The 18,463-nt window shown below is 40.4% G+C and overlaps 1 protein-coding gene across 8 annotated transcripts in view; it reads left to right on the top strand.

Moving 5' to 3' along the window:
- The window catches only part of KLHL13 (kelch like family member 13), a 224,081-nt gene that overhangs the window by 187,440 nt on the left and 18,178 nt on the right, over positions 1-18,463 (top strand). For all 8 annotated transcript variants that reach the window (XM_080652634.1, XM_080652639.1, XM_080652633.1 and 5 more), the window contains one exon: positions 157-353. In XM_080652634.1, coding sequence (XP_080508760.1) covers positions 157-353 — 197 coding nt within the window. The remainder of the gene's footprint in view (positions 1-156; positions 354-18,463) is intronic.

Genomic DNA, 18,463 nt, shown 5'->3' with positions numbered 1-18,463 from the left:
TCTTTTAATTATAAATTATGCAGAAGCCTAACTGACATGAATGCTCATGCAGGATAAAACTTGTTTTTATTTTATTGTATCTAATTAGCAGCAGAAGTGAGTTTGACCTTAATTAAATTATCTCTTTTCATTTAATTGAATGTCTTTTTATTTAAGGTGGAATGAAAGAACAAGATTTAATGTGCATTAAGCTTCATGGCGTGAGCAAAGTCGGTTTAAGGAAAATTATTGATTTCATTTATACTGCAAAACTTTCTCTTAATATGGACAACCTTCAAGATACACTGGAAGCTGCCAGTTTTCTACAGATTCTGCCGGTTTTGGACTTCTGCAAAGTGTTTCTCATATCTGGGGTAAGACATTTTCAAATCCTCAAATCCTTTTCTGCAGTAGACTCTGATATCCCCTGTTTAGAGCAGACTTACAAATCTTTTGTTTACACATGTAAAACTTTGGCCATTAGAGAGGCGTGTCACATAGTATGTGGTTTGGAAGCAAGTTGAGAGGAAAATAGTACAGGTGTATATCTACAAAAGATAGTCATTTAATAAAAGCCTTCTGTATAATCAGATGACACCAGACAGTAATAATATTTGATAACAATATATACCTTAATCTTTTTGACAATCTATACTAATAAAAAGGTAATATGCTAATTAGACTGGATAGACTGGACATCCTTCCTGACGTCCTTCCAAACAAAGCCACAGTGGCTGCGAGGGCAGAGGGTCGGCAGCGTGGGAGAGGTGGCAGCGTGGGAGAGGCAGCGGGAGAGGGGGCTGTGCGGTCCTGGTCCCAATGCTGCCCCTTCCTCAGAGACAACCATAGAGGCAGCAGCGCGGGCCTGGTCCTGGCGCCACGCTTCCGCAGATGCTGGACGGGGTGTGACCTGCTATGCCTCAACCTCCCACAGCCCCTCCCACAGCCAGCCTGGGCCCAGATCACCCCCCATCTACTAGTGGGTGGGGGCGGGGCCAGCACTGAGAAATGAGGGCTGAGGACTGGCAGCCGTGGCGGCCGGCAGTGGCAGCAGCAACGGGGTGATGGGGGCAGCACCTTCCCCTGATCGGCCTGGTTGCCTCCCACAGAGGGAGGCCAGACTGTGGCTTAGGACATCCCCTGAAGGCTCCCGGACTGTGAGAGGGGGCAGGCTGGGCTGAGAGATCTCCTCCCCCAGTATGCGAATTTTTGTGCACCGGGCCTCTAGTCTATAATAGTAAAAGGGTAATATGCTAATTAGAGTGGACGTCCTTCTGGACATCATTCTAGACATCCTTCCTGACGAAGCTGGGGCCTGGGTGCCTGTGAGCAGCCAGAGGGAAGCCAGCCTGCATCCCGGGTGCCTGCGGGCAGCCCAAGGGAAGCCAGCCTAAGTCCTGGCAGCCAGAGGAGGGAAGCAGCCTGGGTCCTCGTTGCCTGCTGGCGGCCAGAGGAGGGAAGCCCAGGTCCTGGGTGCCAGAGGGAAGCTGGTGCTGGCAGCTGGGAAAAGGAAAGCCTACCCTTGCATGAGTTTTTGTGCATTTGGCCTCTAGTCCTATATAATAAAAGCCTAATATGAAAATTGTCCCCTTGACCGGGAGTTTGACTGCTTGCTATGACATGCGCTGACCACCAGGGGGCAGCGCGGAACATGTGGTGCTGGCAGCAGGCAGTAGTGGAGATGCTGCCAGCTCTGATGGGCCCTGATGAGAGCAGGACTGCTGCAGGATGGTGGAGCAGGTGAGCAGGTGGCGCCAGGCCAAGGTGGGTGCAAGCGGGGGCATGATTGCCCTGCCAATCACCCTGCAGACAGTGACCAGCAGTGGTGCATGGGGGTCTGGCCCCAATCGATTGCCTTGCAGATGGCGACCAGTGGTGGTGGCGGGGGGTGGGGCTACCGCCCAGCTCCGAGGCGCTGAGGGAGCTGGGTGGGGGGCCCCAGCCCCAATCTATCACCCCACAGGCAGGATGGTGGAGCAGGTAAGAGAGTGGTGTGAGGCCAAGGCAGGGTGCCAGGTGGGGCTGCAGGGATGTGGGGCTGCAAAGCTGGGGGCTGTGGGTATGTGAAGCTGGGGGCACGAGCGGGGGCCGAATCCCCACAGGCCAAGGGACACCACCAATGCACGAATTCGTGCACCAGGCCTCTAGTATTATATATTTTAATTTGGATTTATTCACCTTAATGATTTTTTACAACAGAAGTTAAATGGAATTCTCTGGAAACATAATTTGAGCTTCTAGAAGTCTTTTCAAATAGGCTCAGCAATCTTTCTTCTTCCTTTAAATATGGAATCTAGGTCTATTTTTTTTTAGCTTAGCTTTTTATTCTTTTTAAAATTTCTTTATTGATTATGGTGTTACATATGGGTCCTTATTCCCACATTATCTCTCCTATCCCCACCCTCATGCCCTCACCGCCCTGTTGTCTGTGTCCATTGGTTAGGCTTATATGCATGCATACAAGTCCTTTGGTTGATTTCTTCCCCTTACCCCCACCCTCCCCTACCTTCCCTCTGAGGTTTAATGGTCTGATCCATGTTTCTCTGTCTCTGGATCTATTTTTGTTCATCAGTTTATTTTGTTCATTATATTCCATAAATGAGTGAGATCATGTGATATTTATCTTTCTCTGCCTGGCTTATTTAACTTAGCATAATGCTCTCCAGTTCCATACATGCTGTTGCAAATGGTAAGAGCTCTTTTTTTACTGCAGCATAGTATACCATTGTGTAGATGTACCACAGTTTTTTAATCCACTCATCTGCTGAGGGGCACTTAGGATATTTCCAAATCTTAGCTATGGTGAATTGTGCTGCTATGAACATATGGGTGCATATGTCCTTTCTAATTGGTGTTTCTAGTTTCTTGGGATATATTCCTAGAAGTGGAATCATGGGGTCAAATGCGAGTTCCATTTTTAGTTTTTTGAGGAAACTCCATACTGTTCTCCACAGTGGCTGCACCAGTCTGCATTCCCACCAGCAGTGCACAAGGGTTCCTTTATCTCCACATCCTCGCCAGCACTTGTTGTTTGTTGATTTGTTGATGATAGCCATTCTGACAGGTGTGAGAGACGATACCTCATTGTCATTTTGATTTGCATCTCTCAGACGATTAGTGACTTTGAGCATATTTTAATATGCCTCTTGGCCTTCCTTCCATCTTCTTCCAAAAGTATCTATTTAAGTCCATTGCCCATTTTTTGATTGGGTTGTTTATCTTCCTTTTGTTAAGTTGTAAGAGTTCCCTGAACATGTTGGAGATTAAGCCCTTATCGGTGATAACATTGGCAAATATGTTCTCCCATGCAGTGGGCTTTCTAATTGTTTTGTTGATGGTTTGCTGTGAAAAAGCTTTTTATTTTGATGTAGTCCCATTTGTTTATTTTCTCTTTAGTTTCCATTGCCCTAGGAGCATTATCAGTGAAGAAAATGCTTCGGCATATGTCTGAGATTTTGCTGCCTGTGGATTCCTCTAGTATTTTTATGGTTTCCCATCTTATGTTTAAGTCCTTTATCCATTTTGAGTTTATTTTTGTGTATGGTGTAAGTTGGTGGTCTAGTTTTATTTTTTTTGCATGTATCTGTCCAATTTTCCCAACACCATTTATTGAAGAGACAGTCTTGACTTCATTGTATGTTCATGCCTCCTTTGTCAAATATTAATTGCGTATAGTGGATTGCGTCAATATCTGGGTTCTCTATTCTATTCTATTGATCTATATGTCTGTTCTTGTGCCACTACCAGGCTGTTTTGAGAACAGTGGCTTTGTAATACAGCTTGATATCTGGTATTAAGATCGCACCTACTTTGTTCTTCTTTCTCAGGATTGCTGTGGTTATTCAGGTTCTTTTTTTATTCCAGATGAATTTTTGGATAGTTCGTTCTAGGTCTGCGAAATATGCCGTTGGTAATTTAATGGGGAGTGCATTGAATCTATAGATTGCTTTGGGTAGTATGGACATTTTAATGATGTTGATTCTACCAGTCCATGAACACGGTATGTTCTTCCATCTGTTTATTTCTTCCTCTATCTCTTTATTCAGCGTCCTGTAGTTTTCCACATATAGGTCTTTTACCTCCTTAGTTAAGTTTATTCCTAGGTATCTTAATTTTTTTTGGTGTGATGGTAAATGGGATTGCTTTTTTAGTTTCTCTTTCTGTAAGTTCATTATTGGTGTATAGAAATGCCATAGATTTCTTGGCGTTAATTTTGTATCCTGCTACATTGTGGAATTCATTTATTAAGTGTAATAATTTTTTGATGGAGTCTTTAGGGTTTTCTATGTACAATATCATGTCATCGGCAACTAAGGACGGTTTTACTTCTTCTTTTCCAATTTGGATGAATTTTATTTCTTCTTCTTGTCTGATAGCAATGGCTAGTACTTCCAGTACTATGTTGAACAGGAGTGGTGAGAGTGGGCATCCCTGTCTTGTTCCTGTTCTTAGGGGAAATGCTTTTAGTTTTTGCCCATTGAGTATGATGTTGGCTGTCGGTTTGTCATATATGGCTTTTATTATGTTGAAGTATGATCCTTCTATTCCCACCTTGCTGAGAGTTTTTATCAAGAAAGGGTGTTGGATTTTGTCAAATGCTTTCTCTGCATCAAATGATATGACTATGTGATCTTTATCTCTCAATTTGTTTATATGATGTATCACATTTATTGATTTGCAGATATTGTACCATCTTTGCATCTCCGGGATAAATCCTACTTGGTGTTGGTGTATGATCTTTTTGATGTACTGCTGGATCCGATTTGCTAGAATTTTGTTCAGGATTTTGGCATCTATGTTCAGGAGGGATAGTGGCCTGTATTTCTCTTTCATTGTGTTGTCTTTATCTGGTTTTGGTATTAGGGTGATGCTGGCTTCAGAGAATGACCTTGGAAGTGTTCCTTCCTCTTGAAATATTTGGAATAGTCTGAGGAGGATAGGTTTTAGTTCTTCCTTGAATATTTGGTAAAACTCCCCTGTGAAGCCATCTGGCCCTGGGCTTTTGTTTATTGGAAGCTTTTTGATGACTGCTTCAATTTCTTCCATAGTTATTGGCCTATTGAGTTGTTTAGATTCTTCCTGATTGAGTTTTGGAAGGTTGTATTTCTCTAGGAATATGTCCATTTCCTCCAGGTTGTCTAGTTTGTTTGAATGGAGTTGTTCATAGTATTTTTTAACAATCCTTTGTATTTCTGTGGGGTCTGTTGTTATTTTGCCTCTTTCACTTCTGATTTTGATTATTCGGGTCCTCTCTCTTTGCTTCTTGGTGAGCCTGCTAGAGGTTCATCAATCTTGTTTATACTTTCAGAGAACCAGCTCTTGGTTTCATTGATCTTTTGTATTATTTTTTTTTTGGTCTCTATGTCATTTATTTCTGCTCTAATCTTTATTATCTCCTTCCTTCTACTCACTCTGGGCTTTTCTTGTTGCTCTCTTTCTAATTCTTTGAGATGTAGAGTTAGATGATTTATTACCATTTTTTCTTGTTTTTTGAGGTAGGCCTCTAGCGCTATAAACTTCCCTCTCAGGACTGCTTTCATTGATCCCATTGTTTTTCGATTGTTGTCTTTTTATTGTCATTAGTTTCCAGGATGTTTTTAATTTCTTCTTTGATCTCTTTGGTAACCCAATCACTGTTTAATAGCATGCTATTCAGCTTCCATGTGTTTGATTTCTTTGGATTGTTTTTATTGTAGTTTATTTCCAGTTTTATGCCATTGTGATCTGAGAAGATGCTTGATATGATTTCAATCTTCTTGAATTTGGGGAGACTTTTCTTGTGACCCAATATGTGGTCTATTTTTGAAAATGTCCCATGTGCACTTGAGAAGATTGTATATTCTGTGGCTTTGGGGTGAAATGTTCTGAAGATGTCAATTAAGTCCATATGATCTAGTGAGTCATTTAGGATTGCAGTTTCTTTGCTGATTTTTTGTCTAGAGGATTTATCCAGTTATGTCATTTGTGTATTCAAGTCCCCTACTATGATTGTATTGTTGTCAATCTCTCCCTTGATATCTTCCAGGAGTTTTTTATGTATTTGGGTGCTCCTGCATTGCGTTCATATGTGTTTATCAGGGTTATATCCTCTTGTTGTATCAATCCCTTTAGTATTATGAAATGGCCTTCCATATCTCTTGTTATGGCCTTCACTTTGAGGTCTATTTTGTCAGATATAAGTATTGCTACACCAGCTTTTTTTCATTTCCATTTGCCTGAAATATATTTTTCCATCCCTTCACTTTCAGTCTGTGTGAGTCCCTCTTCTGAAGTGGGTCTTTTGTAGACCGCCTATATATGGGTCATGTTTTTTTCATCCATTCACTCACTCGATGTCTTTTGATTGGAGCATTTAGTCCATTTACGTTTAAAGTTATTATTGAAAGGTAATTGTTTGTAGCCATTTTTTTTGTTCCTGTGTTCTTTCTTACCTTTTTATTTATTTTTTTTACACCAGTCCCTTCAGCATTTCTTGCATTGTTGCCTTGGTAGTGATAAATTCCCTTAGCCTTTTTTTTTTTTTTTAATCAGTGAAGCTCCTTATTTCCCCTTCAATTTTGAATGATAGCCTTGCTGGATAGAGTATTCTTGGATTCAGTCCCTTGCTTTGCATCACTTTGTAAATTTCCTTCCATTATTTTCTGGCCTGATGTGTTTCTGTTGAGAGATCATTTGATAATCTAATGGGAGCTCCCTTGTATGTAACTTTCTGTCTCTCCCTTGCAGCCCTTAAGATTCTCTCTTTGTCCTGAACATTTGCCATCGTAATTATGATGTGTCTTGGTGTGGGTCTTTTCAGGTTCATCTTGTTTGGGACTCTGTGCTTGTGTGACTTTTTTCTTCCCCACATCAGGGAAGTTTTCTGACATTATTTCTTCAAATAGATTTTCTAACCCTTGTTTCTCTTCCTGTTGTTCTGGCATAATAACCCCTATTATTCGTATGTTGCTTCGTTTCATGTTGCCCCATAGCTCCCTTAGGCTCTCCTCCTGTCTTTTAATTTGTTTCTCCAATTGCAGTTCAGTTTGGGTGTGTTTTGCTTCCATGTCTTCTAATTCACTAATTTGGTTTTCTGCTTCTAGTCTACTGTTGAAACTTTCCATGGTGTTTTTTATTGCAGCTATATCACTCTTCATTTCTTCTTGATTCTTACATAAGTTATTGATTTTTTCATCCATTTCTTCTTGATTCTTATATAAGGTGTTGATTTTTAACTCCATCTGGTTTATGAACTGTATGACCCTTATTCTGAATTCTTTTTCTGACATACTGCTTGCCTCTGTTTCACTTAGCTGCTTTTCTGGCGATTCCTCCTTTTCTTTCCTTTGGGGGTTTCTTTGTCTACCCATTTTTGGTCTGACTGACTGATCTAGATGTCAAGTCATGCAGAGGCTGCTCCTTGGGTGGCAGTGGCTCCTCGGGCTGCAGTTGCTCCTCTGGCGGTCGCTGTAGTGGCTGCTCCTCAGTTGGCAACGGCTCCACCAGTGGGTGCTGTTTGCAGCAGTGGTGTCTCCTCTGGCTGTGTGGGAGGCTGCTTGCACAGCTGCTGTTCCTTGGATGGGGGTGGGCTGCTCACGTGGCTGCTGCTCCTTGGACAGGGGCAGACTGCTCACGTGGCTGCTGCTCCATGGATCAGGGCTGGCTGCATGCTGCTGTTGTTCTTCAGATGGGGTGGGCTGCTCGTGAGGCTGCTGCTTCTTGGACAGGAGCAGGTTGCTTGCCAGGCTGGTGCTCCTTGTACGGGTGCAGGCTCCTCGTGCAGCTGCTGCTCCTCAGACAGGGAACGGGCTGATTGCTTGGCTGTTGCTCTTCAGGTGGGAGTGAGCTGCACGTATAGCTGCTCTTCCTCGGATAGGGGTGGGCTGCTCACCCAGCTGCTGCTCGTCGGACAGGTGCAGGTTGTGTGTGGCTGCTGCTCCTCGGTCTCGTGTGGGCTGCGCAGGACTGCTGCTCTTCGGATGTGGGCAGTCTGCTCGTGTGGCTGCTGCTCCTTGGTCTGGGGCCAGCTGCTTGGGTGGCTTCTGCTCCTTGAATGGGGGTAGTCTGCTAGCGGCGCTGCTGTTCCTCGTACTGGGGCGGGCTGCTCACACAGCTGCTGCTCCTTGGACAGGGTATGGGCTGCTTGTGTGGCTGCTGCTCTTTGGGTGGGAGTGAATTGCACATGCAGCTGCTGCTCCTTGGCTGTGGGCGGGCCGTTCACCCAGCTGCTGCTCATCAGACCAGTGTAGGCTGCATGTGGCTGCTGCTCCTTGAACCAGTGCAGGCTGTGCAGGGCTGCTGCTCCTAGGACGTGGGTGGGCTGCTCGGGCAGCTGCTGCTACTCGAATGGGTGCCAGCTGCTTGTGGCGCTGCTGTTCCTCATACAGGGGCGAGCTGCTCATACTGCTGCTGCTCCTCGGAGGGGGGCAGGCTGCTCGTGTGCCTGCTGCTCCTTGGACAGGGGCAGGTTTCTCACAGAGCTGCTGCTCCTCAGACAGGTGCAGAGTGCGGGCTGTGCGGGGCTGCTGTTCCTCAAATGTGGGCGGGCTGCTCTTGTGGCTGCTGCTCCTCAGATGGGGCGGGCTGTTCCTCAGACGGGGGAGTGAGGTACTTATACAGCTGCTGCTCCTTGGACAGGGGCAGGCCACGTGAGGCTGCTGCTCTTAGGCCTGGGGCGGGCTGCTCTTGGGGCTGCTGCTCTTAGGATAGGAGTGGGCTGCTTATGTGTCTGCTGCTCATGTGGTTGCAGTGCCCTGGGCTAAAGTGTTGAGCCAGTCAGAGGGGAGCCTGCTTCAGAACTCACAGGAGCCTGTGCCCAGGGTGGCTAGTGACTCATTGACCGTGGGACCACAGCTGAGGTAGAAGGTCCCTGGCAGGGGTGGCTGTGGAGTCCCAAGTGTTCTCTGAGGGCACCCTGCGTGGAGGTGAGGCTGGGCTCCCAGTCACAGAAGCTCTCCTCTTAAAAAAGGGTAGGCCTCTGAGGAAGAGCTGGCCTCCGGTACTGTTTGCAATGGTAGCAGAGGCTGCCTAGTTAGGCACGTCTGATAAGCCTACCCCTGAAGGTCCTGTGGGATCTAACTGTGCCTCACTCACTCCCTCTCACACACCCACACACACACACTCCACCTGACCACACACTCCTCTTTTACTCCCTCACTCACTCATGCTCTTTCCCTCACTGCCGCATTCTTCCAGCCTCTATAGTTGGGTCAGGGGTGTTATTGACCCATTCATGGATGAGTTTCCTCTCCAGGTGTCTGGTTATGTGGCTTGCTCTCAAGCCCCTTGGCCAGACAGGATAAAATAACCTCAACAAGACACAACACAGAGGGAACTAAGCACAAATGTACACACGACACCAATAATCCCAATATAAGTAACCACCTGAGAAAAGAGAATTAGGGAAGAGAAAAGAGAGCACAAATGATATCATAGAGAGAGAAAAAGATAAGAGAGAAGAAAAAGGAAGAAAAATGAGAATATATGGAAAACACCACAGAACCAATAGATAAACCAAAAAGAATACAAACACCAAACACCCAGCAAAGAGGGTGGGGGCAGAATCTGTAGAGGTTGAGCTTATATACAGAAAATAAGGTTAAGAATTGGATCAATATGGGGAGGTCCTCAGTTCAGTGTGGAGAAAGTAGAAAGGGGATGGGTGGATAAGAAGAAATAGAATGAGAAGAAAATAATAATGATAATAAATTTACAAAAAATTGATTTCAAAATTGGTAAAAATAAAAAAAATAGTAAATAAAAATAAAATAAAATAGAGTGATGGAAAAATAATGTGAAAAGAAATAGAAAATAAAGCATCAAATAAAAACAGGGAAACAAAGAAAAAAGAAGAAAAAAAAGATAAAATAATTAAAAAAAATAAAAATGAAAAAGTGAAGTATCGTTCCTTTGGCTGGCTTAAGATCCCAGTCTTCTGTACTGTCTTTAGGACAGTCCCTTTGGACTCTCACGGATTATTTGGATTTTTTTTCCTCAAATCCTTTTACTATTCAGGGTGGGATCTGGGTGTGGCTGTATTGGTTGCCTGGATACTGGAGGGAGGGGCTATCTCTTCAGGACAAAATGGCTGCCCAGGTTCCGGGCTCAGGTATGACTTAGCACCAGACACGCTGCCATTTCTCCTGGGCCCCCCACTCTCCCCAGACTCCAGGGGTCTGCACCTTCTCCCTCACCCCAGGCATGGGTAAGTGTCAGTATCCAAAAGGTCCTATGAACTAGGCTCAGTGGAGAAAGGCTCAGGCCACAGAGAGGGGAGAGACTGGGCCTCTGTGAGCTCCTCTCTTGCCGGTGCTGCACGGTCTGGCCAGCCCTTCAGACTGCACCCTCTGGGTTCAGCCTTTTGTGACTATGGACCCAGATCTAGAATCCCCTGTGGTCCAGCAGTCCTGTGGCATTCTTTCCACAGTCAGATGCTGTGCCTGTCCCCAGAGATGTGGCTTGGTGCTGTGTGGCTTCCCTCAGGGGTATGGCAGACTCTCCCGCCCAGCTCCTTGACTTAACCTTTCTCCAGGGATCCTATGCCCTTCCGGGCTGCAAACTGTCTCACCCGCTGAGTCTCCTTCGCCAATTTGGGTTGGATGTTATTCGTTTCAGCTGTTCTTTCTCTCTGCTCCAGGACAAGGCTCGGGACATGTCTGTCTGTTCCATCGCCATTTTTCTTAGCTCTGGAATCTAGGTCTTGAAAAGAACTAACACCTATATGTAAACCTTTAAGAATATGAGTTTTGAGTCTATCAAAACACGTGACCCATTGAACTATTTTTAGCCCTCTTTAATAGATAAGAGAGAGCACATACAACTACCAACCAATGAACTGTTTAGTAGTCATCTGGTTCCTGAACACAGTGCCTTATTTTAGTTGAGATCCTTACATTTTTTCTTCTAAGAAACGGAATATTTTGGTTGCAAAGAAATATTGCCAAGAAGATTTCTAGAGTTTGCTTTTCTGATTGAGAATTGTGACAATAGTAAATTTTGATAGAAAATACATTTTCCTATAATTGATTTCACCTCATACCAATTTTAATATTGGTAAATAATTACTGTTAAGCCTTCAAAATTACATTTATTAAGCATGGAGCCTTATCTTTAAAACCCTAAGTTTCAAGAGAATGTGTCCTTAATGGTTTTATTAATAAGCTGCCCCTTATCTTTTAAAGTCAGCCAACAGTTCATTAACTTGCCTATTGAAAGTGTATTTTGTTTATTGCCATTCTAAAGTACTCAGACTGGTGTCTCACAATTACTTTTAATCTTTTAAACTAACTGCTATTTTTAAGGGTTTTATGGCAGCATGGTGTAGTTTTGACTCATATTGTCTTCTCCATTTCTCAACTAGCCCAAGTGAAGTTTGTTTATTTCCCAAGATACTGCTTGTCATCATTATTGAATCTGGGTACTAAACGAACTTTTAATTTAGCCATACAAGGCCATTCCCCTCAAGAGCTATAAGCATCTTTCCTCTAGTTTTGTGCATTGACATCATATAGCAAAGTCATTTCAAGAAAAAGTAAATTGTATTGAATATGCTTTTAAAAATGTATGTCTAATCTAATAATAACACAATACTTACATTTTTTATTGCTTTATACTGATCCTAGCAACATATGGTCATCCTGAGGCAAACTAGGCATAGTGTTATGATTTTTTGGAACTAATTATGAACAAGCAACATCATTGACCTATTCATTCTCAAATACCAAAGTTTAGTCCTTATAATTTTAGACATTTGGTTGTGATCAGTTCCTTTACCTGAAAGAAAAGTACCAAACTGGATAAAGCACAATTTATGAAAAGGTATAAAAGTATATGATTATCAAAATTTAACAGTATTAGAAAATAATATTTTTCTAGATAACTCTAGGAAGGTGGGGAAGGGTGGGAGGTAATTAACTAAAGACATTATATGCATATATGCATAACCCATGGACGCAGACAGTGGGGTGGTGAGGGCCTGGGGCAGGGGAGGGGGCTGGAGGGAAACTAGAGGGGGCCGATTGGGGAGAAAAGGGGCCATATGTAATACTTTCAACAATAAAAATTTTTAGGTTGACGCTTAACCACTGAGCCACGCCAGCTGGGCATCAACGATAAAGATTTTTTTAAAAAAATTAAAGATGGAACTGCTTTATCAAAAACAAAAAACAAGTTTATTTGAAATTGATATCACAGTAATTTTGCAATATAGACAAATTTCTTATAACTAGAATGTTGATTTTTAGCCTATTTGAAGCATTTATTATAACTGTATGTTTTACTTTTTGTATATATATATATATATATATATATATATATATATATATATATGTTTTTTTAATATATTTTTATTAATTTCAGAGAGGAAGGGAGAGAGAGATAGAAACATCAATGATGAGAGAGAATTATGGATCTGCTGCCTTCTGCATGCCCCCTACTGGGGATCGAGCCTGCAACCCAGGCACATGCCCTTGATTGGAATTGAACCTGGGACCCTTCAATCCGCAGGCCAATGCTCTATCCACTGAGCCAAACCGGCTAGGGCTATATATTTTTAATGGACAGTTAATATTGTCTTAAAGATTATATTCTTTACTCCTAGTGTCTTCTGTAGACATCCTTAAAACCCTTTTTTAGGCTTGTCCCTGAAAGCTTACTTGTGGTATAGTTGACTCCTATCTCTAATGGTTTTAGAACTTGCTTGCCTATGAGCTTTGAGGAAACACCACTTTTCTGACCACCATTCTACAGGGTGTCCCCAAAAATATATACATACTTTGAATAATTATAAAGGCAGTGTTTATTAAAATACGTTTCATTTTGAAAATGTAATTGAAATCAGCTATTAACATGTGCATACATTTTTTAGGACACTCTATATTTACTTATCTTTCATCCTGGGCTATGTTTGTGTGACTTTACTGTGGAAATCTTCCCTCTCAGAATCCATGAGCATTTTTGAGAAAAGTTGGTATATTATTAGTTTAAGGATTGTGTAAAATCCAATTTTTCCTTTATTCCTCTTTCATGCATTCCATTTCTTCAACATTTAGGCTCATTTTATTTATTTCCCTTTTCATAACAATCAAGTGAATCAGAAAAAAAACAGTAGCCCTGGGTGCCTTTTCTACTTATAAGAACTGAAAGTTTCAAGATCATATATTTTTCAAAGGTAGATTTGGTTTTAGTTTTCCCACAAGCTAAGTTATTATAGATAATTTTTAAACCTAACAATCTCATGTTTTAAGGATTACATGCTTAAACCAAACATTTTGAGGAAATAGAATTATATATTTAAATATATAGGGTTGCCAAGACCGGTTTGGCTCAGTGGATAGAGCGTCAGCCTGCGGACTGAAAGGTCCCAGGTTCGATTCCGGTCAAGGGCACGTAACTTGGTTGCGGGCACATCCCCAGTAGGAGGTGTGCAAGAGGCAGCTGATCGATGTTTCTCTCTCATCGATGTTTCTAACTCTCTATCCCTCTTCCTTCCTCTCTGTAGAAAATCAATAAAATATATTTTAAAAAAATAAAATAAATATATAGGGTGATTATAATTCATATAAATGAAACAAAACTTGGAGCTCTTAGAAAGAATAATTAGCTCTGATGCAATTCTATTCCATCCCATTCTTAATCATTTGTATGGATGATGAGGAGCACTGGTACATTAAATATTGCTCAGCAAATAACTCACAAAGCATTATATATTAGTTTTGAATTATAACTTTAAATACTTTACTAAAGCCATACTTGCCTTTGGTGGGATAGAGACATCGGTTTTCCGTTACAGAACATCAACCACTTTCCTCCTAACTTTGTCATCCTTTGCGGTAATTCTTTTTTCTTAGGGTGGTAATTATTATTATAGTTTATAAGATCTGGTGCTTTTGTTCCTGCTATGTTATATTTTTGGTAATTATAGGAAAGACTATGAAATGAATACCAAAAAATGACAGTGAACCATATAAAGCAGAATAGGTAAACTTTTCTGTAAAACTAAAAATGTTTACTTTCATATATCATGGAGATAATGGAAAACTGCCTTTGTTTAGTTATATGCCCATTAAAATTGCATTTTTTATCCTTATGACTTTGCATAACTACAGCATGCTAAATATTATGCAGCCATTCCCTGATTTACAAACAGGTTGTAGTTAATTATTTTGTTTATTATATTTGTTTACAAGTTAGAATTTGTAACATCTAACATTTGCCCCACAGAATTACTACTATGGAAGATTACAGGCTAGCCCACAAAACCCAATTTAACGTATGGTTGTTGAAATAGGACATTTGTAATTTAATTGGAAAAATTACAATTTAAATATACAATTATACAAAATAAACAATACTGAATGAAAGTGAGCAAAAGACCATTTTATTTTTATATAAAGGCATATTTAAACAGAGACTAAAATGCAATTGTGCTTTTGACTTGGTGATACTTTCTTTAAACACATTTTTAAAAATTTATCTTTATTGTTGAAAATATTACAGATGCCCCCCTTTTTTTCCCATTAACTCCCCACTACCCCACTCCTAGCCCCTCCCCAGGCCTTCCCTGTGTTTGTTTTTTCCTTGATACAGGTATGTAATTGGTTCTACCAATGATTTATTATTGGGTTGGGGAGCTCACAGTGAAATGCAGAGAAATGTTATTGAGATAACTCAATAAAATGAAAATTTGGAGATGGTGGAAAACAAAAGAGGTATATAATGTGGTGAGGCAAAAGGCAGAGAAAAGGAGTCTGCCAAGGAAAAAAATGAAGGTAATCAGATTTTTCTAGAAAAGATAGTTTCTTTTGCTGCTTGGTGCTGATATCAGCAGCAAGCTTTCAGAATGTTCTTGATGTAAGGATTTCCTGTATAGTACATATATTTACATTTCTTATTTAATCTAAATTGGATTTATCCATAACAATTATAATTCCAGATAACTTTTTTGTTGTTGTTGTTTGCTTTGGGGAGGTTCAATGTGAATTAGAGAAAAAAATGCATAGATAATTTTACAATGAATCAAACTGTTTCCCTCCCTACCAAACCAAGCACGACTTTCTTATGCAAAGGCTGATACTGAACAGGTAATACTCACCTACTGCTTATTTATGACTGAGCATCTATTCTGATTAGTTTGTACCCAGACTGTGTTGTGCTGATTGTTACATATCATTTCTGCCTATATCTTTAACCACCCTATTCTTCTCCATTTGTCATGTGAGGCTCTGTAAGGGAAGAACAGGCCCAGCTTGGGTTCAAAACAATTCTTCCTCCCAAAAGACCATTGTAATATCTAATATTGTATCCAATAAGGGAAGTGCATTCTAAGTGTAAAGGAACAAGAGAATAGGATTCTCCAAGTTGGAGATACTATCAGTATCTACCTCAAATGGCATTTAGAATCTGAAGAGAGACAAAAAATTGAGAGGAAAGTTTTTGTTTTTTAATTACCCTTTTGTTCTTCTTACCAAAATGTCCCTTCCCTATGTCCTGCGATGTCCTCACCTATGGAAGGAGGCCCAGGAGAAGATATCCGCTGTCCCCCAAAGTAGCTTGTTTGATTTGTTCCCAGCCTTTTTCTATGGACATGCTTTCTCTCTCTGCATTAGAGGTACTTGATGTCAGACTGTCATTTTAAGAAACTATACAACACCACGGAGAATTTGGTGCATTGAACATCTGAGGAGTCCCTCAGAATTTGCCAGCTAATTTCTTAGTATTTGCATTTCCCTTGAGAAGACAAAAGCAGATACTTGTTTACTTTTGCTTTGTGGGTTTTTTTCCTAAATGGGAATTTATTTGTATAAGATACTGAGCTTCAACAAAATAACATCACAGATTTCTGATGAATCCTGTTATTAAAATATCAAATTATGTTAATGACAATGTTTGGGTACATTGGGTATGATTTGAATTTTAATTTAGGGTAGGTTATTTAAATATAATTTAAAGTATATTAAATTTTATTTAATTTGAATTTAATATAGCAGCAATGTGTACCAGTATGTTAATTAAAATGCCACATTGAAAATTATGATTCTTGGAACTGAAAGTTGTTTGATTGCAATAGAATAATTTGTATCAAGGAAACTTACATGGGTACTTGATTATTTTAAAATCAGTTTCATTGGCTCTCATAAGTGGTTGAGAAATTTTGTTCTTTTTTGCTTCTCTGTCCTTTAAAATGTAAATGTAATTATTTGAATTAACTTCCATAATATCTCTTTGGAATTTTTGGCAATGAATTTTACATATTCATATGAAATTAGAGTTCTTTTACACTTATAATTTTTTAAAAATATGCTTTAAACTTTATATTTTGGAAATGTAATATATTCTAATATATACGTGAATTGCATTATATGTTTATGTTACTGCACATGTCCATTATGTTAAGTCAAGCTAGTCTAAACATTTGGGGATATGCTAGCTGAAGTACTTTTAATAATAATGACTAAGGAGTAGTTTGAAATGAACCATCACTGCCTTTTTCCAAAAATTGTTTACCATTATTCTATCATTTTTGATCTGCTTATATTAACTATTATTTTAATGATTATTTTAGACTTTGCTTCACAATTTTTTATCTTTGATTACATGCACTTCATACAAATTAATTTTCTATTACATATTTTTATCTGAGTCTCTTTTTAAAATTAATAAGGTTCTAGTAATTTACTGTCAATTCAACAGTATTCTATTTTTAGTTGTATCTATCATTACATCTTTAATATTTATATTGCTTATAATTATAGTATTTAACCTTTGTTATATGCCCACAGTGTGGTTGGTAGCTGTTGTACATGAGCTATAGAAACTGCTTAGTCTGTTTATCAAGAAGATGACAAGTTGGAAGGTTATGAAATTCCATTCTCTGGTGATTTTTAAGAAAAGAGTAGGTAGCTATCTGTACTGACTAGGTGGTCTGTCAAAGTCTTTTCCAGTTCTGTGGGTCTGTATCTGAGCAAATTCACATTTTCCAAATGCCCTCAAATAAAAGGTAGATTTCTGTATCCTGTTATTTTAGTAATTGTTTTCTTATTGGATAAAGTTGAAGAGGAAAAGAGGGAAGGAATGAAATACCTTGATACCATTTCTAAATTACACAGTTCAGCCCTACCCGGTTTGGCTCAGTGGATAGAGCGTCGGCCTGCGGACTGAAGGGTCCCAGGTTCGATTCCGATCAAGGGCATGTACCTTGGTTGCGGGTACATCCCCAGTAGGGGGTGTGCAGGAGGCAGCTGATTGATGTTTCTCTCTCATCGATGTTTCTAACTCTCTATCCCTCTCCCTTCCTCTCGGTAAAAAATCAATAAAATATATTTAAAAAAATAAATTACACAGTTCAGTTTTTTTAATTTCTTTATTGATTAAGGTATTACATATGTGTCCTTATTCCCCCATTACCCCCCACCTCCCCATTCATGCCCTTACCCTCCTGTTGTCTGTGTCCATTGATTAGGCTTATATGCATGCATATAAGTCCTTTGGTTGATCTCTCCCCCTTATCACCACCGTCCCCTGCCTTCCCTGAGGTTTGACGTTCTGATCGATGTTTCTCTGTCTCTGGATCTGTTTTTGTTCATCAGTTTATGTTGTTCATTATATTCCATAAATGACAGTATGGAGTTTCCACAGTTCCGTTTTAATCTTTTTTAAAAAACATATTTTTATTGATTTCAGAGAGGAAGGGAGAGGGTGACAGAGATAGAAACATCAATGATGAGAGAGAATCATTGATTGGCTGTCTCCTGCACACCCGCTACTGGGGGTCAAGCCCGAAACCCTAGCATGTGCCCTTGACCAGAATCAAACCTGGGACCCCTCAGTCAGCAGACCAACGCTCTATCCACTGAGCCAAACCAGCTAGGGTTAATCTTTCATCTTGGCTTATTTTATAATGCTTTAAATTGGATGACTAACAAATGATGGTATCAATTTGCCTATGTAAAGTACCCAATTTTTGTTTTTATTTGCAATCATATCAATAATGATGAGAATCTGCACATTTGGGAATTATTTTTGTGTTATCAACTTTTGCTTATCCATACTAACAAATGTGTGTAAAAATGCAAATTACCCTTGCTCTGGGGAAGGCTATTTCTTACTTGCCTCGAAAGTAGATCCCTTAAACCAGTGGTTGGCAAACTGTGGCTCGCGAGCCGCGGTTTGCCGCTCTGTTGACTAATGAGTTTGCCAACCACTGCGTAAGGCATTACCCTTACCCAGAAGTTTTGACTTCAGGTTGAAGACATTAGTACATTATTAAAATGTTTTTTAAGTGTTTTTCCCTAAGGCAGTGGTCAGCAAACTCATTTGTCAACAGAGAGGCAAACCGCGGCTCGTGAGCCTCAGTTTGCCGACCACTGCATTAAACCAAGCATGTCAAACTTGCAGCCCGCGGCTGCATGTGGCCCACAATGAATATTTTTGCAGCCCAGCCCATATAACGGTATGTAAGAAACACTTTAATAAAAATTTTAACTTAATTTTTACAATATGCTGTTAT

Source organism: Plecotus auritus, assembly GCF_963455305.1.
Source record: "Plecotus auritus genome assembly, chromosome: X".
Lineage (NCBI taxonomy): Eukaryota > Metazoa > Chordata > Mammalia > Chiroptera > Vespertilionidae > Plecotus > Plecotus auritus.
The sequence above is the reverse complement of the archived record's forward strand: the minus strand, read 5'-3'. Positions and strand labels throughout refer to the sequence as shown.